This window comes from Grammomys surdaster, unplaced genomic scaffold, assembly GCF_004785775.1.
Source record: "Grammomys surdaster isolate TR1022 unplaced genomic scaffold, NIH_TR_1.0 213, whole genome shotgun sequence".
Lineage (NCBI taxonomy): Eukaryota > Metazoa > Chordata > Mammalia > Rodentia > Muridae > Grammomys > Grammomys surdaster.
Window position 1 is genome coordinate 7194073 of NW_021604658.1, and position 20482 is coordinate 7214554.

At 40.1% G+C, this 20482-nt stretch overlaps 2 protein-coding genes across 2 annotated transcripts in view; one reads left to right on the top strand and one right to left on the bottom strand.

The window, feature by feature from the left end:
- Positions 1-11: 11 nt before the first annotated feature.
- LOC114625143 (cytochrome c oxidase assembly protein COX11, mitochondrial) lies at positions 12-7790 on the top strand. The gene is made up of 4 exons (XM_028772420.1): positions 12-398; positions 2122-2277; positions 4061-4186; positions 4799-7790. Exons 1-4 carry the CDS (start codon positions 36-38, stop codon positions 4979-4981), a joined length of 828 nt encoding a protein of 275 aa, XP_028628253.1. The 5' UTR covers positions 12-35; the 3' UTR covers positions 4982-7790.
- Tom1l1 (target of myb1 like 1 membrane trafficking protein) overlaps positions 6145-20482 on the bottom strand; it is a 43869-nt gene continuing 29531 nt past the window's right edge. The window contains exons 9-16 of the mRNA XM_028772419.1: positions 19159-19219; positions 18723-18840; positions 17398-17497; positions 12931-12982; positions 10778-10886; positions 10269-10344; positions 7309-7373; positions 6145-6788 (exon numbers count right to left, since the gene is read on the bottom strand). Coding sequence (XP_028628252.1) covers positions 7310-7373; positions 10269-10344; positions 10778-10886; positions 12931-12982; positions 17398-17497; positions 18723-18840; positions 19159-19219 — 580 coding nt within the window. The 3' untranslated portion in view covers positions 6145-6788; position 7309. The remainder of the gene's footprint in view (positions 6789-7308; positions 7374-10268; positions 10345-10777; positions 10887-12930; positions 12983-17397; positions 17498-18722; positions 18841-19158; positions 19220-20482) is intronic.

Genomic DNA, 20482 nt, shown 5'->3' on the forward strand with positions numbered 1-20482 from the left:
GTGGCCCTGACAGGCCGGCGTTCTTTCCGGGGGTTATGGGAGGGCTCTGGTGTCCGGGATGGAAGCTCGTGGCTCTGTGTGGCCGGGGATGGAGCCGGTCCGGGTGGTCGGGGCGGACTGTGGTGAACGCAGAGCGGGTTCTTAAACCGGGGTGGAACGGACTCGGAGGCGCGGACGGGGGACTGAGACGCCTCGGGACATGGAAGCGCCCGAGCGGGGCCCGGGGTCCCACCGCGCAGCCGCCACGGCGGCCGAGGAGCAGCAACCCTTTCCAGCGCGCGCAGGAGGACGAGTGGCGGCGGCGGAACAAGACGGTGCTCACGTACGTGGCGGCGGCCGCCGTGGGCATGCTGGGGGCCTCCTACGCCGCGGTGCCGCTCTATCGGCTCTACTGCCAGGTAGGAGGGAGGAGGCGTGGCACGGATCCCACCCGAGCCATCAGTCACCCTGTCAGGGAGGCCGAGGTTACCCGCCGGGGGTCGCTTCGGTTCCAGACCGGGAAGGACGTGCCCAAGGTCACTAAGAAGAACTTGCATGTGGATGCAGGTTCGGGTAATGATGGAGCTGGTGCCACCCTTCAAAGGGCTAGCAATACAGCCCTTCTATGAAGCACAGAGATGTGACACTGCTGGCACTTATTGAGTAGAGGTTAGAGAGGCTGTCGCATACCAGGAGGTTCACAGGACACCCTCCTCCCCCAATTAATTGTCCAACCTAAAATGCCAGTAATATAGTAGTACCGAGACCGACAGAAACAGAATCGACACTCCTGCGGGTATGTTAACATGCTTTTGTCCGGCTAGGTTAGCATCAGGCTAGGCTAGGTTAGCCTTAGGTTTAAAGAAAAGAAAATCAAGTTCCACGTTAAACACTGGTATTTCCAAAAGGATGCCCTGTTACTTATGGAATTACTGAGTTTGAGAGCATGAAATAAGAAAGTACATATAGGAAGCCATAGAATCGTCCTAGTTTATAAGTAAATTAAAATGTAACCCTAGGCTCGAGCCAGACATTATTTTCCTGTTTTCTAAATTTTAAACACTAAACTTGAGAAACGTCAATAACATGTCCCTAGACTATATAAGGAATTGTTATTGGAGAAGGGCATACTTAAATTGCGTTTTATTCAGCCGATTTAAATTCTTTATGAAAATAAATAGTTCATCTTAAAACGTAGTCTCTTAAACAGAGTCATATCCTTACCTGTTAGATAAGGTCAAATTTATGATTTACCTTTTAGGATTAAAGTTTAATTTGACAATATTGAGAGAAATTGAAAAAGCTAAGTAATGTGTGTAACAAGTGAAAGAAAGATTAAAATATTAATATGGTAGTTTTTTAGCGTCTTCCTTTAGGCTCAAATATGGCTATTTGTTTTTCTGGTGTAAGAAAGGTAAATTATCTGGAAGTCAGAATTCTGGTAGCCTTCTTGGAAGTAGCACCACCTCTACATCCAATAAGGAAATAATGGCAAGAGGAAGCGTCAGACACAAATTACTCTTGGTCCTTTATGGTAGTTGGCTGGGTAGCCAAAAAAGAAAAAAAAAGTCAGGTACTCATTAACTTGTGAAGAAGGATAAACAGGCTGTGCATATGCAGAGAATTACAGCTAAGAGGCAGAAAAACATTAACCCTCCAACATGGGAAAACATTTATGATGCCCTAGGAGAGCAGAATATAAAAATAAAATTATGAACTAATTTGAACTGTCAAATCCATGGTACAGAAAAGTATACACAGGAACATAGAAATGTAGGTATTTCTGTGTTTAAGTTGAAATGACCAGGTTTAAATAAACTTTTTTTAAATGAATAATAGTTTATGTAAAGTATGCTAGCAGTGAAGGAACTCTGTTTAATGAAAGTTACACTTAAAAATATTTGCTGTCCTCTCAGATTAATAGTTTGTCTTCAAAATCTGCTTTTTAAAACGACTCACTGCTGAAAAAGTAGGACTCATTTTAACGAACGCAGGCCAACGTTGACACAGTTACAGGGCCAGGGGCAGCATACAGTTTGGCTCCAAGTAAAACATTCGATCATTTTTCAAATTTTACTTTTATCCAGTAAATAAGTGAAGATCTAAAAGCTGCTGCTTACCATATCCAGTGTCTTGTTCTAGACTACTGGACTGGGAGGGTCAGCCGTAGCGGGACACTCATCGGACCAGATTGAAAACATGGTGCCTGTGAAGGATCGGATCATTAAGGTCACCTTCAATGCTGATGTTCATGCCAGTCTCCAGTGGAACTTCAGACCTCAGCAAACAGAGATATATGTGAGTAACTATTGCACCTGTCTAAGGTCATTTCAGAATGCTAGGACACCCCATGAATAATTTCACTCAATAATTGTGGAATATAATTCATGAAATGTAGTTATTCAATTAGTGTTTGGAAATGTCTACTTTTTAAAAGTGCCTTCCCTTTGTATTTATCATTAGAGGTTTCTGTGACAGAGTCTCAATATATAGCCCAACCTGGCCTAAAACTCATGGTCCTGCCTCAACTTAGCCTTGCTAGCTATTTTTCTTGATTTCTCCATGCATTAAACTTTGTTTTAAACAAAAGTTTTATTTAGTCAGTTTTATTCTGTAAATTTATTGTAATTAGATTTAGGTCAGTTCAACATTGGTATCCCCTTAAAAAATTCAACTATGGCATTAAGATGTATGTGAATTAGAGGTGTAGAGGCATGCACTTTGTATGGTGCTATCTATATTTTAACTTTTAATAACTTGGAACAATGTCATATGTTTATTTTTAATTTTTTTATCTTTCTTTGGTTTTCGAGACAGGATTTCTCTGTATATATAGCCCTGGCTGTCCTGGAACTCACTCTGTAGACCAGGCTATCCTCAAACTCAGAAATCCACCTGCCTCTGCCTCCCAAGTGCTGGGATTAGAGGCGTGCACCACCACTGCCTAGCTATGTCATATGTTTATAATCATAATTAAAAACTGATTGAATCCCTTGGTCATTAATGTTGAGTTTATAGCAGTACCTGGTCATGTTATATAGCTTTCTGACTATATAAGACTGGCATTTTACTCTGGTATAGATGAGATAGTAAGAAAAATGTGGAGAATCATTGGTAATAATAAAAAGAAATTTACTGGTTTATCAGAAGTAGTGCTGTCCTTCATAAAGAAAAAAAAAAGTAACTTTGAGGGTAGGAGAAAGAACCGAGGTCTGAACCAGGGTCTTTTATGTGCTAGGCAAACACTCCACCACTCAGCTAGGCACCCCCACTACCAAAAGTATTTAGATGTGAGGTAATGGTAACAGAAGTAACTATACTCCTATATTGAATCCATATACTTTGAAATTTTTTACTAATTGCAGTCCTGGGAGGATTTGAAGTGGGATTTGCACGTTAGTTGGAGATGACTCACAAAAGCTTTAATTTCAAACATTATTAACAAACTCTTATAAATCATAGTGGTTGTCCAGTTTAGAATTGTAAACTCTTATAAATCATTGTGGTTGTCCAGTTAAGAATTTTGTAGGTTAGAGTTTTGGATAATGGTTCAAATTGTGTGGCAGTAAACAGGGTGAAATGGTGCAGGTGACAGGATAGCCAATGGAAACTTTTTATGGCTTTGGTTGCTGCTGTTTTTTGTTTGTTTTTAATTTTTCAAATTATTAACTGCTTAACAGATTTTGTTCAGTTGGCTTTATTCTGGTTGTATATTTATGGCACTTAGAATTAAGCTAAGTTTAACATTGGCATCCTTTAAAAGATTCGGCAATCATGACATTCAGGTTTAACTATTATAAAGTATTTGGACTTGAGCTGTGGTTTGGTTGGCTTGTCCTTGGACACATGGTAATTAATTTGTAGGTTATTGCTTGAAGAATCTCAGACAACCAACAGGGACATTCATAACTATGATTCTTTATTGACATAAGCAAATACAATCTGAAACTAAGATAGGCTTGTTGCAATCTTTACAATACACTGGATTAGGGATTATGGTCCAATGAATAGGCAAATAATATGACCTAATTTAGCAGGAAGAAAGAATGGCATTGGAGTTAATATGTGTTTATTAAAACAGGTGGTACCAGGAGAGACTGCACTGGCGTTTTATAAAGCTAAGAATCCTACTGACAAACCAGTAATTGGAATTTCTACATATAATGTTATACCGTTTGAAGCTGGGCAATATTTCAATAAAATACAGGTAAGCTGAATATAAATTTATAATAAATTTTTGAGAAGCTGCTTAATATGAATTAAATGCTTTTAGTTTCTAAAAATTCTTTTCTGGCTGGGTATTGTATAATTTACGTTAGTACTCAGAAGGCTGAGATGGGAACAGGGCCATGAGGTAGAGGCCAGCTGGATATATAAATTGATTCTAGGCCAAACTAGGCTACAGTGTGAGACACTGATTCAGAAACGCCCCCCCCCCCCAAAGTGTCAATTAGTACTTATTTTATCTAAATATAAAGCCTTTTTAAAAAACTCTTCATTGCCTACACTAGCTAGATAGTGCTTGCTCCTTTTGTTTATTTTGAGACAGGGTCTGTGTCATCCTGACTATCCTGGGACTCTTATGTAGACCAAGGCTGACTGGAACACAGAGACCTACCTGCCTCTGCCTTCCAAGTGGTGGGATCAAAGGGCTGCACCACTACATCTGGCTACTGTATTTGTAACCATTAAAGCAAAACTCAGTCTTCGATGAAAAGATGCTGTTGTCCTAGAATGGCACTTAAGGGCAGGAAAGGAATATTGCTTTAAGTAATTGAGTGGGCCTGCTATTCACCAAGTATCTTTCTGTAATTTGTAGTGCTTCTGTTTTGAAGAACAAAGGCTTAATCCACAAGAAGAAGTAGATATGCCAGTGTTTTTCTACATAGATCCTGAATTTGCAGAAGATCCAAGAATGGTGAACGTCGATCTCATCACTCTTTCTTATACTTTTTTCGAAGCGAAGGAAGGACACAAGTTGCCACTTCCAGGCTATAATTGAAGTAGCTCTCAAGACCTGCTTCAGATTGGTGATTTTTGGAAAATCATATATTGTGCTTTCTCAGAAGAGAAATATTCTACAGTAATATATTTTTGAAACCTTGTATTTTAAATGGTTTTACCTTTCTTTCTTTGCAACTTCATTAATCCCACTTACGACTGAGAGTACAAGTTCAAAACTCAGTCTGTGGTGAAAAGATGCTGCTATCCTATGAAGGTGCTTAAGGACAGGAAACAATACTGCTCTGTTTTAAGTAGTAGAATATGAATGTTGTTCATATTCTAAGCTTGAAGAACATATGACTGCCCAGGGTATCATGAATGTGACTATTAAAAACTGCAGCATGGGCCAGGGAGGTGAATCAATGGGTTAAAGCGTTTGCCACAAAGGCCTGACAACTTGAGTTCTGGGTTCCAGAACCAGCCTTAAAAGAGTGAGTGTAGGAGCTCACATCTGTAATCCCAGTGTTCCTACAGTGAGATGGGAGGTTGAGCCAGGAGAAGCAGATTCCTGTATATGCATGATCTGGCTGCCCACACACAGATTAAACTGCTTTAATAGTTCAGTTCAATTCCTCCTGAAGTATTAGCCCTTCATACCTATAATAATGTATCTGAAAACTTCGAAAAAGAAACTATACACGAGAGTTTTAGTTCATAGGCATGCTGTTTGGTGTTTTCCTTCAGTATAAACTGACACCATTTAAATTTTTTAAAATTTATTTATCTTCTTTAATATATGGTACCCATGCTGCAGCAGACAATGTAGTAGTCAGTGGGCAAGCTGTGTGAGACAGCTTTCTCTACTGTGAGGGTCTTAGGAATTAGAGACGGCAGCAAATGCCTTCACCTGCTGAACTCTTTTGGCTGAACCAAAAGAAAACTCTGTGGAAGAGAAGTCACTTGCTCTCAAGTTTGCATTCTTAGTTCAAGCATGGCTTTTTTCTGTTAATCTTGAGGGCTGTTTTATTCAGAGTACTGACTAGATAATCACCTGGAAATGATGGTACCATGATCTAACAGAAGAATTACATCTGCTGCTCTAAGCTAGCATTTACCATCATAATTCCGAATTCATTAACGTTATCATGTAAGGGTGAAATTGTGAAGACCTACTGACATAAAAGCTCATTAAACTAGAAGACAAAACAAAAACAACACAACTCTGACAAATTAATAGTAATTTAATTTTATGTAAATAATGCATTGTCCTGTTTTCCAGTTATATTTGTTTCAAATCAGAATGTAAATTATAATAAAAGGCAAAAATGTTTAACATTATAAAGAACTAACTACACCTAAAGGCCACCTGATGTAGTAGCCTGCTTAGGCACTTGAAATATCATTAAACAAGTCATCAAGTTTTTCAAGCAATTCTAAACCAAAATGTTATTTATAAACAAGTACAAACTGAATTCTACATTCAGATTCAGTTAAGTAAAGGCACTCATTTTCTTCCTTTCCCCATCTGTTTACAATGTTTTATAGTAGGATGATCGATCTTAAAGTACCCCTATCATAGATCTGTCATGATTTGTACTGGTAGCAATGCCTGCACAACGTAAGAGTCCACAGTTTAACCAGCTGGCCTAGTACTAGGCAGTTTTCCTCACAGCCAGATTTTCCTGAAATCTCAAGCCATTGTCAGGATCAGCAGTGTTGTCCAGGAAGTGTTAACTCTTCTCTTGAAGCTTCCAGCAGAGAAAAGGTCCACTGAGGTTTCCCTGTTGGCAGGTCTTGTCTTCAGGCCTCAGTTGATCAGGGACTACTTTAGAGAGCTGGCCCTTTGTGAGGCTCAGTTCATGTATCTAAAATAAAGAGAAGACATTGGCCCATCTGCCCTTCCTGAATGACTAGAAGACCACAGTTAAGCAGCAGAAAGGCTGGAATTTACTTCCCCCATAGTTACAGATGAGAAGGGAATAAAAAGAACAGGTCAGTGGTGACCAGGTATCCAGTAGTGTGGGAACAGGATAACGGGTGCAAGAGCACTAATGATGGGCTCTGTTGGTCCAGGTCTGTAAGCCCACCAGAACCATTAGAGCTGCATTAAAATGACAAGGAATTTCTACTGATCATCTGGTTTTGTTAGCATTAATACTTATATACCCAAAACCAACTTTTGATTTCCATGCCTCATTTCTAGATAAGAGAACAGAGATTATATTTCATTAGTGGGCACTGGTCATCACTAAGTAATTCAGAGGAACTCGGTATTATACTAAAGCAAGTGTCAGACGTAGGTGGTCCTTACAGAATTCCATACAAAATGTGATAATTCCACTGCAATTATAGGAAAGTTAAGTTGCATAAGTTAGTGTCATTTACCTCAGCAGTCACTATGACTTTGAGTTCCTTTCTGGTAGTTAGCATCAATTTCTTCATAAACAGCTCTAAAAGAAAAGCCACCAAGGCAGAAGAATTACACATCAGTTTCAAAGTACCATTATTACCACCACTGGAACTAAAAATACAGGCTTTTGGGGGGAGGTCAGGCATCATAAGTGAATTAAAACAGAGATCTTTAACCTTGAACTTATTCTAACATAAAGTAATATTAGCGTCTTTCTTATGTCTTTTCAAACCCAAGTTATCTTTACTTTTGATTTAAAGGAAAACTATGATTCAAATTTGGGCAGTTTGGTCTTTTTTTTTTTTTAAACTTCAAAGATAAAGCTCTGGGTTTTAAAATATTTAAAACATTTTAAGTCTGCCTTATTTAACATTGTATTATAATCTAAACAGGAGAAACCTGTAGCTTGTATTGGTCATCTTTGTACCTTTAATAAATTATAATTTTTAATGATTTACTTCAGTTTTTTCTATATATCTCAAAAATGTCTGTACCCAAAGATAACATTCGTATGTAGAATGGTAGCAAAACATAGCTACGGAAGCCTCCAGAATAAAAGCATTATTAAACAAACCAACGCAACTAACTTCATCGATTTTAAGATGTAGCCCCAGGTTTTACACCAGTGCAGTCTCATCCCATAGCTACTAGAACCTACTTCAGTGATCCTCTAGTCCCCTAGCCACACCCATCTTTTTACATTTGAGTTCTTACTTTCAGTAACTTTTTAACATTAAACCATGGTTTCTGTTTCCACTAAAACAGTTTTTAATAAAATTACCTATTTCCATGTAACTTAATCTAACATCGAGTTTTCGGTTGTTGACCTGTTTGTACTCTGGGTAGAGTTCATCATAGCTATGCACAAGTTAAGTTTCCACGTCTGGCACTAGATCCCCATTCTCTATGTTAGCCTTTCCAGCTCATTGACTGCTAAAACTTTCTACTGGGTTTTTATTCACGTTCTTTCGTAGACTTGGCCACAACTAGCGATGCTGGCTCCTCTGACTCTTTCTAGCCTTCACTTCTGTTAGTTATTCCTGTTACATCCACTCTAGTCACCATACCCTTTACTCTTGACACAAATGACACATACCTGTATGCCTGCAAGTTTAACTTCTGTCACCACATTACATTTAATGTTTACAACAACAGAGAACTTGTCTTGTTGAAGGTCACTGCCTTCAATATACAGGAGATGTTCAACAAGAGAATTACGTGTATTCTGGAGATAAATCTATGTCCCACTGGAACAAAAAAATATATATATTCTTGGCCTGGGATTCCTGGCCAAGTGATGTGAAAAGCCCAGAACTTCTAAGGTCTATGTTTTTCCTTAAGTTCCTGGGTTTAATCAGACCTTTAATGGACTTGAGGTTCTAAGTCTCCAGAAGGAGGAACCACAGTGGTAAAGAGTTGAGGGTTTTACTTCTCCAGCTTGCTTACTGACCATCTGTCTCACCTTAGGTACCTAGACATGACATACCTAGTTAAAGCTGTTAATCTGATATGCTCAGGAACCTGACATAGCTGGATATGGGACTTAAGTACCAGTTTTTCTAACTACTAATATGTTCAGAGACATAGCTACTTTTATCAAGCATTACCTAGGGAAAGTTCATCATCCTGAGTTTGGAAAAGTGCTTAGCTGTTGGGTGTGCTGGTATATGCCTGTAATTTGAGCACTCAGGGCAGGAAGGTCTCCTGAGTCCGTTAAGGTTTACTAATAAATGGTGCCAAATGGCTGTCTACTCTAAGGGCCTAAATAAGGGGGCAATATCTAATGCTTACATGTGCCAGGCCATTGGCAGTCATGGGTCAAGTGGACTATGCTGAACTACAGAATACACTCTGGAAAGAAGACGGATACTCCTCACTACCGCCACTTGGCTCAAATAGAAACATGTAGGCCTGGTGTTTCTACAGTACCTCAAAGCTTGAGAAATACTATTTTGGTAACATTAGTTTTAAACTATTGGTAATTAATTTTTAAATGCACATTTTAAATTCTGCATAGATCAAACAAAATACAACTGGGACCAGATACAGATTCCAGGTTACCAGTTTCTGATTAGGGATTTCCAAAAACTTGTTTTGAGTGGTTTTTATAGCTGGGGGAGGGGCAGTAATACGATATGAAGCTGGAGAGATGGCTCAGCAGTTAAGAACACTGGCTGCTTTTCAGAGGACCTGGGAGAAATGCCCAGCACCCACACAGAGGTTTACAGAGGTCTATAACAACAGTTCCAGGAAATCTGATACCTCTTCTTGCCTCCACAGGTAGAGGTACACATGTGTGCAGACATGCATGCAGGCAAATAAAACACATAATACAACCCTATCGTGCTTCCTGTCTATCCAATATACAGCTTGGCAAACGGGAAATCATTAAGTGATGATGCTACCTTAAGGATTTCAAATTAGGAGAATTTTCATCTTTTGGTCAAGGTCTTGCCATGTAACCTACAGTGGCCTCACTTGTGGCCCCTCCACCTCTGTCTCCTTTGTGCTCAAAGTATATGAGCCCTTTATGGCTATTACTGGCTGTAAAACAGTTGTAACATTAATAGTCACTTTTAGTGATATATTTGCCATACATGTTAAAGACAAAAAGTTCTTTTATATGCCTCTTGTGGCATTAACATGCGGTCAATGAATAGTGCCCCCCCAAGCGAAGGATACACTTGCCACCAGTCTATGCACAATGTTGGTTCCAGTTTAATTCTTAATGTGCAACCCTAGCATTTTTATTTCTCAGAGAACAATAAGGCCATTAAGAGCAATGACCACCATAAAATCGAATAAATCTTTTTAATAAGGTCATCAATTTCTGCCAAGAGCTAAACAAAGTTAAATGAATGTCCAAGCTCAGCTGGCTGTATCATGAAAGGGAATCACAAGAAAACATACATTAATAATTTTGTAAATGACTTACTCTGTAGTGGGAGCTAAAGGATCGAACTCCATTACCTCGTAGTAACTGGGTGGCTGGAGATGACTGTTTTTCATCACTTTAGATGGAGAAAAAAAGACCAGTTAGTACACACTGTGCTTGTGAAGAGTGCATACAATCCATATCTATTTGGCATTTAATAACAATATTGAATATTTAATTTAGATTTTAAGTATATGATTCTAACAAATACAACCGAAACAGACTGTTCAAATGCTACTGAGTGCCACGGATCAACAGATGAAATGTTTTCCAAGCCTCAGCTAAAATTGTATTTACTTTAGCGTGAACCTAGTACAACATTCAGTTCTCAAGTAATTTTATAAGCTAAACGCGAGTCAAAAGGTTGTCATCCCTAAGTTTACCACCTGTAGCTTCAATGGACAATGTGCTCTCCACATTTCTCCCCTTTTTTTAGGTCATAATTTCTGGCCAATTCCGGCACTCTCACAAGTTTACGTGTTTGATGCAAAGCGTAGGGTCTTGCATACCTGGATGATTGCTTGGCAAGGGTGGCAGCCTCTGGTCCGATGCTGCAGCTGCTGTGGCAGTGTGTACGGTAACTGGCTGTAGTAATACTGAATTGGAGTGTTCCAGAAACTGAAGAGAGTATAGCACATGTTCAGGCTTACATTCTACAGTAAGCGTTTTTCTTACTTAGATTTCCTGGCTTGCAAATGGCACTGCGCCAAGACTCACACACTCAACTGAGTGCGAACTAGTCATTTTTACTACTTTCATTTTAAAGCAATAACTACTTGTAAAATTGACTACTTTTCTGCATGGTTTCATGCTTGTTATGTTCCATTTCCCACATAAAATGTAAAATGTATTTTAAAAAAACACTGTTTTTTAAGGAAGAATTGGAAATAGGCGGCTCAGTCTAGCTTCCGTTTCCCCCTGCATATGAAATCTCAGCTTTAAACAAGAATGAAATTCAGTTTACAAGTAGGCATGTAGTGATGCTATCAAAGCAAAACCAAGAAAGAGAAATTTCTTCTTGATCTGGGTTTAGCTAGCACACCCAAATAAAGGTAGACTCCAAGAGGCTGAGTCAGGAAGATGGTGAACTTGAGGCTCACCCCATCTCCATAGCAAGACCCCGTCTCAACCAAAAACACTTTTTGGAATTTCCTCCTTCATTCTACAAATCTGTCCTGAGCATCGGCTTATTAGTTGCCAGGCACGAGTAAGACTGGAAATAAAACAGACAAGAAATAGAAATCAGTGTCTCGTGGCCTGTTGTGTGGTGAAAGAGCAGGATATGGGAGGAGAGAGGCTGAGGTAGAATGGGGTTCTGTTCTGACAGCCTGGGAATGAATGCCTCACCCCTGGGGACCTTCAGCAAAGTGCTGACTGATTATTAGAGAGCACAGGTTTCTAGGCTCTGAAGTCAGGAAGGCTATCATGGCTGAAGCATGGTAAGCCAAGAGAGGTCAGGAGTAGGGTAGGAGAGGACAGAGTAAGATCGCCATTCTGAGCTTTTACAGTATAAACCAGTGAGGAAGGCAAGCAGGTGGGGTTTGAGCGGATGAGTGGCACGGCTCAGTGGAGATTGCTCGGGTTTGTTTTGTTAAGAGCAGGTGATGTGATGAATCTGGGATCTTCCGGGTATGGATGAGATGGGATGGGGCTGCAGAGAATCAGTGGGAGGCAAGAGCTTAACATGTGTCTGGGGAGGTTATTACAGTATCCACTGTATGAACGCTTAAGCTGGGGCTTGAAAGTGGAGAGATGTGGACAGTGAGCAGATTTTAAAGCGGAAGGGAAAACGGTGGGACCGATGATATTTACAAGGCTTTAAGCACCTCACAGTGGTTAGTGAGGTATGGAATCTGCTAGAAGAGCTGGTTCTTCAGCTCTTCTGAGAAGAGTAGTTACTGGGAAGAAAAGGAACAGAGTAAATGCAAACTAGATAGGAATTGAGTTCAGGGAGCAGGGTCTAGGCTGGAGTTAAAATTTCATTGATGGTCAAATCTTGGTTATTTTAAGGCAGAAACCAAAGCTAGGCTCAGTAGGTAATGCATGTCTTTAATCCCATTGTTTAGAGGGTAAAGAGATGAGGCTGAGGAGTTTGTGGTCCACTCTGGCTAAAGAAGAAAGAGGGAGAAACAAAGGAATGAAGGTAAATAAGACAGAGAGGGAAGTCTGTGCTTTGAAAGAAGACGGGACCCAGATAAGAAATGGAAAGAAATGAGGGCTATGTGAGAGGCATGTGCACAAAAGAGGAACTAGGACAGGAAGGAGGCACAAATGTGACTTCATGAGGGACACTCGTGTCCTTGGAAGGGGCTTAGAGAGGGAGGGATAAATACTTCGCAGTCTTTGCAAATACAAACAATGTTGAAGGAACTACATTTTTTTTCTTGCAGTGCTGGAGATCATTAGGGCCTGTGCATACTAGACAGGTGTTGTAGCACTGAGCTGTATATATGGTTCCAGCACAGAAATTATGATATCATGATCTTTAACCATCTCATCTAAGAGAAGTAAAATAAAATGTGTCTATCTTCAAAAGATTGAGGTTGCCAACCATGGCTCTATCAGCCAACTGTGAAGGTGTGTGGAGTGAAGTCTAAGAGGCGACAAACAGTGCTTCTGGTCATGACTAGGCAAACATTAGCAAAAGGGCTTTGTTACTCACGTTATCGTATGTGTGACTTGAGGCGAGGTTTTGGCTGGTCCTCTGGGGAAACCTAGGATAGTGTGATAACACAGCATGATTACCCTACAGCGAGAACACAAATGCAAAAAGTAAGAAGATGATTTTCCTGCTCTGAAAAGAAGGCAGGCAAACTATACAAAATGGCACTCTACTTCACGCTCACAAAATGATAGCCACTGCCATCTGGTCTGAGTGCCTTCCAGGTCAGATCATGAAACTCAGCATCAAAGACAGCAAACATATTGGCCTTTTGCAATAGTGGATCTGCGGCCCCGGAGTGTACACAGTACATCAGTGCAAACACAGCCTTCATTTTCTCCATCCATAGCTAACACCCATTACAGCCTGAATGATGAGAAGCAATGCAGAGCAAAAGTTAGAGAAGAGAGATGGGAGAGTTCTCATTCTGGGTAAAGTGGGAAAAACAAATTGTATCCCATTACTCTCACAGAATGCCACTATAAAAGCTGGAAACAAAACAAAACAAAACAGAAGCTAGTCAGGAATTTGAAAATGGCTGGCTGAGAAAGATGATCAAAATGTGATCCAGTGAACTACTGTTGAATTACCCTTCTTCGTATTCTCTAGACTTGAATACAGCCTGAACCCTAGATACAGGCATAAGGGGATAACAGCCTTGAAAGGAAAGCATCCACTTCCATGCAGGGAGCAAAAAAAGACACCCCTAGCACAGTCAAGCCCACGGTGGCTGCCCTGACTCCATAGGCAACATGGACTGGTAGAGAAGATTAAACTCTCGAAGGAGGGAAACTTCCTCTCCAATGGGCAGAGCTACGACTTCAGCAGCGCGGGAGGGCAGTGGTTTCTTTCTCTCCTACCATCCGTCTGGAGAACGTGCGGCCGAGGGCGATGATCCGGTTAGGAGAGAATGGGAAGAGCAGAGAACTGAGAAGTGGAGCAACAGAGAAACCACAAAGGAGAGAATCCAGGAAAACTTTCTTGTGAGGTGGTTATGGACTCCTAAGAGTGACCTGTGCACATTCACAGATCCAGTCTCCATAATGATATCCAGATATTGAGAACACAGATGCAAACTGCTGCTAGACTTCTGGTTGACTTCGAGGTGGCACATGGTGGGATAGATTTGAAACGCACAGCAAGGCTTTGAAAATTCAGCTGACTTTCAAACCCCATACACAGAGGCAGGCTGAGATTGTGAACTGCATCTAACCAGGTTCTTTGCTTACTAAAATCAAAGTATCAGCATTATCGATGACATTTTACCAAAACCAAGCATATACTAATAAAAATCAAAAAATGCCAAAGATATAATTTCAAAATGACTCAGCATATAAAGAACCAGAAAAAAATTTGATGTATTAAGACGACAGCCAACAGAAATGACTATCAAACGGAGATGGATGCTGGAGTTATCCCAAGGAGATTTTAAAGTGTCTATTGTAGTGCAAATATTCCAAGATGCATGCACTCAGTAACAGTTTTTAAGACGGAGGAAAAAAATAGAAAGGGTCAGCTAACAAGTAGAAAACATACAGAAGTCAAGTTTTTAAAAATGAAAATTAGTAACAAATTCAGAATCAGTTTCATTGTGAAATGGAGATGACAGAACAGTTGGTGAACTTGAAACATACATCATAGACATACTCAAGTTTGAACAAGAGTGAAAGAGACTAACTAGCCAGCCCTCGAACACTTAGGAGATGGTACAGAGCCAACAACTGTTCTCAGAGTCCCAGCAGGAAAGCAGACTGTGTGTAGCACTGAAAATAAATATGAATAAGTAAGCCCCCAAATGTAGTTTGGTGAAAGACATAAACTCATAGATTCCAGAGGGCCCATGTAGTGAACCGAATACTATCCAACCTCCCTCAAAGCATGTTCAAGTCACAATGCGTGGAACCTGTGTTGTCTTATTCAGAAAAGAAGACTCCATGCATGTAGTTAAGGGTTTTCACCCGGATGATGGGATTGGGCTTCAAGTCAATGGACAGTGATCTTAGAAAATGTGAGCAACATTTGAGTCGCACCTAAGAGTGGCCCAGAGGGCAAAGGTAAAAGTTGGGAAGAGCCAATAAACCAGCAAAGCCAAGGAATATCAAGTCACCGATACGAGGAAGCGGCGAAGGGCAGTTACTGAAAAATGCGAGACAGACTGAAATCCAGACTTCTTGCTTGCATAACTATGAGATAATAAGTACCTGTGGTTTTAAACCACCTAGTTTGTGGGAATTTGTAATGGCAACCATAGGAAACTAAAGTACTCAGCCAACCCTACACAAATATGTCCAAAGAAATCACGCCCACGCATCACAAACTGCTCAAAATTAAAGGAGAGAGAACAAAACAAAAACTTAAGGCAGAGCACATTATCTACAAAGAATTAACTGGTAGATGCCATGGTTTTCTTTTGTTTGCTTTTTGTTTTGTTTTGTTTTGTTTTGTTTTGTTTTTTTAAGCCACTGGTTTGTAATTCTCCTGAGACGAGGAGAGAAAAATCTGCCTTGCACATTGCACATTGCCAGCACCTACAAGTTCTGACTCAGTGGCACTTTTTATGTGTCCTGTGTCTTCAAGTTCTCTGCATGACCTTAACGGTCATTCTAGTGATTCTGAACACACTGGAGGATGATCTGACGGATCAGACATAACTAAACACCAGTAGCTGAGATTTGGTTTCTTTAGAGATGTTCATGGAGACATTTGCTGCAAGGCAGATTTTTCTGTATTACTCACATAACCTCATGCTACACAGCAAGCTTAGGATGACAGGAAAGCAGCTACTGTCCATCCCTAATGTAAGATTGCAGGTCCAAAGGATAGACATTGTCACTTGTCCCTTATAAAGTTACTGGATTTTGTGAGTGTATCTATTTTTTGCAGCCAACAAGTTCCTAACAAACATGTCAACTCTGGCCAATCTGAGAGGTGAAAACAATCTAACAGGGTGTCAGACAGGATAGTTCATGACCATAATCCTTGTGCTTAGGAGATGGAGGTAGGAAGATTGCTATGAATTTATGGTCAGCCTCGGCTATCTAGTGAGTTCTGGGTTAGCCTGGCTAGAGAGTGAATTACTCTAAAAGAAAAAATAGATAAATAAAACTAACCAGCCAACCAACAAATCTTGGTGTTTTACCGTTCTCTGAGAAATCTGAAAAGCATTGCACGTGTTTATGAGCCACTGACATTTCTTTATGAGCCATTGATATTTCTGATTTGGTGACTTTGCTAATTACTATGTGGATTTTGGCAAGTTCCATTTCTAAGTCCCAGTCTCCTCTTCTGTACAAAGGGAGTACTAATCAAACAAAACAAAACTTTGGCAAACTATTGTATAAACTCAACACAGCTACAGAGCACTGTTATACACAGGCATGTCATGAAGTTAGTATGGCCCTCACCAAAATCCTTCCTCATCCTCCTTGGTCACTGCATTTCCTATAACTGACTACCATGAACAAAACCAGAGAAAGAGTCATACTGAAAGCTTATTATGGGGTGGATTAAGTGCCGCATTAGGAATTTTACTTACATTTGATGATCTTTGTATGACTCGTAGAAAGAATTCTTAGAGGAAACTGACAACTCACAGTGGCTATGAACTAACTTCATACTGTGCTAAACTGCTAAAAGGAAGCAAGGCTAAGATTTTGACACAGGTCTGTCTGACTATAAAGTCTCTCTCTCTCTCTCTTTTTTTTTTTTTTTTTTTTTGTACCATGTGTTGTATAGCAGTTTCCTCTAAGACATCCATCTTGGAGGAAGTTCCTTAAAACACAGTATGTTTAAGGAGAATTGACACAACAGGATGTTCTAAGGGGAGGTTACCATTCCATCCTACAATGAATCTCCTATGCTCAGAAAGTAATCAACTCAATAACTTCAGGAAGTCACTAAAACTGACCAGAATCACTAGGCACTGCCCTCTCCCAGCATATCAGCTGTAAAGACTGCTGAGAGGCACTCTCAGACAAGATGAGCTGCCTAGAAGAGGCTTAGACCAGTAGAGCCACCTGGAAGAAGCTGAGACTGCTTAGCCACTTGGAAGAAACAGAAATACGCTGAACTGCCTAGAAGAGGCCCAGAAATGAGGTGCCTGGAAGAGAGACACTATCCTGTTGAGATGACTACAGGTTTGTACAGTATTTCCAGATTTCCAGCTTTCATGAACTGTCACCCATGCTGAGGTGGGCTTTTTGTTGATTCAGCATCATCTTTGAGTCATTTCTCTACCTGTAAATTACCCCTCAGCCATATTCCTGTAAGCAATCCCAATAAAACTCATGATTTACCATGTTGGACTTCAGTGGTATTTATGCTTTGATCTATTGTAGGTTCCTTATCTAGGGTGAGTACACGCTTGGTCATGTCTCTTCAGAAAGAGTGTCACACAATACCGTGTTTTCTTACACAAGTAAGCAGAATGCCATGGCATCAGTCCTGTGGTATTACTAACATACTTACAAGGTGGGTATTTCTATATCTTCTGATACTAGTAAATCCATCTGAGGCTGAAGTCTGGGATACAAGTTGTTTGTTATAACAGGACTCGGAGAGCTGACACCTAGAGTATAAAATCCATTTGTTTGATTTTTTAAGGCAATTTTTTACCATGTTCATGTTTACCATCATTATTATGCTCAATTTCCACAGTTTAAAAAAAAAGGTTAATTTACATACTTCTGTCTCCATAAAATCATAGGGTTTCTTCTAAGAGAGACTAAACACCATCATTTATAGGAGACAGAGAAAGAGACAAGAGCAGACAATCCCTGCCACATAAAAAGGCTATCAGAAATGGAAAATATTATGTATGGGATATTTCACAATCTCAAGCTCGTTCAAAATGGAAAGGACTGCACATGTCTTCTAACCTAGCACAAAAGTGACCAGCTACAATTTCTACAGAGCTTTACCTCTAAGCTCTTAAATTCCCATAATATTAAGACACCGAAAGGGAATAATTATCTTCTGTTGCCCAAATCCTAAACAAAAACCCATGAAAACTCTCCAACTCCAACGCAAGTAGTTCCACAAATCTCACTGGCTTACGTTAGCAAGCCTCCAATACTCCAGAAATGAAGAAGGCTGCAAGGCAACCACAAATTCAATACTGAATACTCTAGCTGTGGAAATACCAAAATGTAAGGGAAAAACAAATTATGGTTTGGTTGAACTCAACTGGTAGTTTTTTTTTCATTATGCTTATTTTGTAGCATAAGAAAAGTTGTTGGAAATAAGGATAGAAGATACCAAAAGCTAGGTAAGGCTACTCCAAGTCTACAGTGCACATAGCATTTCATTTCAAACTCTTGATTCTCTTCAGAAAATAGAAAAGACTCAAAGGTGATGAGCAGACCTGGACTACCAACTAGCTTTCCTCACTACCTTCACATGTAACTACCATTTGCTCTTGACTCCCGTTCCTGAATTCCCCTGTCTGCATCAATCCGTCTCTTATTTGATACTGTGGTACAGCAGAAAACTCTAGCAGTAACAGCTTATGTTCAGAAGAGATTTACCTATCAGCAAGTGGGGAATAAAACTTCTTACACACGGGATAAATTCCACTGAAGTCAGGGGGATGACTTCCAAAACCCTCCCCAACACACCCTATTCCTTTGCTGGATTTAGCCCAATCATGTTGCAGGGAAGTAATTCTGTCTCCTGATAATAGTTCTCTGATAGACTGACTTTTGTCCTCAGGAAGTATTCAACTAGGAAACCAAGGAGAACTATTTCCCATCAGCCTCCCCTGCTGGTGAGAGAAGGCCTGGTTGCTTACTTACTTAGGCCTGAAAGCTGAGCATTCACGGAGTTGAGTGCTCCCTCATTGGGTGTAGGCACTGGCGTGATGGGACTTAGGTTGAGGAGATCACAGGAAGGAGCAGAGGGCTCCTTGGAAGTCTGAAAACAAAGCAAACGAAGGTAGAATGAAGGAGGGGAGATCATGAAGCTACCATGGCTCTTTCTACACACGTCCTTTTGGATATTTCAAGGCAGACTTTAGCCACCAGGCCACCATCGCATAAGTATATCTTCCTAAGCACAAGAGTCTTTATTTAATGAGAGTTACAACTTAAGAGGAAACCACGCCACCAAACCCACTGCAGGCTGTCAATGTCTGTTTCCTTTTAAAGAGTTGTTTTTAGGGAATCTTTGCTTCCTGAAACACAATTAGTAAGATACTCAGTCATTTACCTTAGGACGTTTCTAATCACTTACATTAGTGGCTTCTGTCTGGTTCCTCTTCTGTTCCAAAAGCCTTTGTTGGTTTCGAGTAAACCTGTGTAAATGAGCAAAGTGCCCCATCACTTATCAAACCAAGCCTAGCATGATTAAATACCGTGACAGCCGCTACCGGGATGCTGAGCCTCACCCTTACTCCATTCCTGGAAACCACATTTAGTAAATCTTCCAGGGGTGGGGATCTGGCTTAGATTGAAGCTCTGTATTCAGTTCCCCCATACCACAAATAGCCACCAAACCCTTTCTTATAGTTAATAGAGCACTAACCTTTCTAGAGAAAACTGTGAGGAAATATAAACATTGAGGGGAAAAAAAACCCATGTACTAAATTCCATTTTCTAGAAATTATCCTTATTAATAATAATATTACAATATGTGTAAATTCTAAGCAGATTTTATTTATTTATTCGTTTATGTATCTATTTCTTTTCTATGAGATAGTATTTTGTAGGACAGGCTAGACCTATGATCTTCCTGTCTGATACTGGAATGCTAGAATTATAGGCATGTGCCGTGACATCTAGCTACATTTAAACTTAGTTGAGATTATACTTTATGTAATTGCATGTCCCAATTCAATTGTGTTGCATTTTTATAGCTCCTTAGACCTGTAATTTTTAATACCTATAATATTTTATCAGAATAATCAACAATACCCTTGCCGATTCTTATTTTCAAATGTAAGATTGTTTCTTACTTTGTCATCATAAATAATTTTCATAAAATTAATCCAACAGTCATACAGACGAGCCTGATTAAACTAAATGGGTCATTTAACAAAACATACAAGTATGAATTTAGGAAAGATACTGGTGTGTATGTGTGCACGTGTGTCTTTGACTTCACGCACATGTGTGTATGCATTCACGTGCATGCGTGTGTGCAGGAGGGTTGAAAGAGCTATAAGAGAGATAAGAGAGGGAGAGAGTAACTTGGATGAATTATATTCATGTATAAAACTGTCAGAGAATTAACATGTATTCAAGTGCATGAAAAGTTGTTTGGTGTTCGGCATGCCATCCTTAAGATACTTGATCCTAAAGCGAAGGCTGCTTTTCTACTGTGTTGGCTTACTCTTCCATTGCTTGCCCATCAAGGTAAAAGAGAAGCAGTTAGGACAGTAGAGGAGTAGGTAGACTAGTGATGCTGAAGAAGTCCACGTGACTCTCTATTCCCTACATTGCCTGTAGGTCTGACTTCCTGAACCTCTGAGAACCTTTGAGCCATTTCTTCACAAATAGCCTTTCAGGGAAAAAATCAGATAGCTCCACAGTGATACCACAGACGGCAGACATGGAAC

What these genes read in the sequence shown, in the direction of transcription:
- LOC114625143 (XM_028772420.1), top strand. Translation starts at nt 36, where the DNA reads ATGGGAGGGCTCTGGTGTCCGGGATGGAAGCTCGTGGCTCTGTGTGGC. An exon ending in TCTATCGGCTCTACTGCCAG is followed by an intron (nt 399 to 2,121) that starts GTAGGAGGGAGG and finishes GTCTTGTTCTAG; the next exon opens with ACTACTGGACTGGGAGGGTC. An exon ending in AATATTTCAATAAAATACAG is followed by an intron (nt 4,187 to 4,798) that starts GTAAGCTGAATA and finishes TGTAATTTGTAG; the next exon opens with TGCTTCTGTTTTGAAGAACA.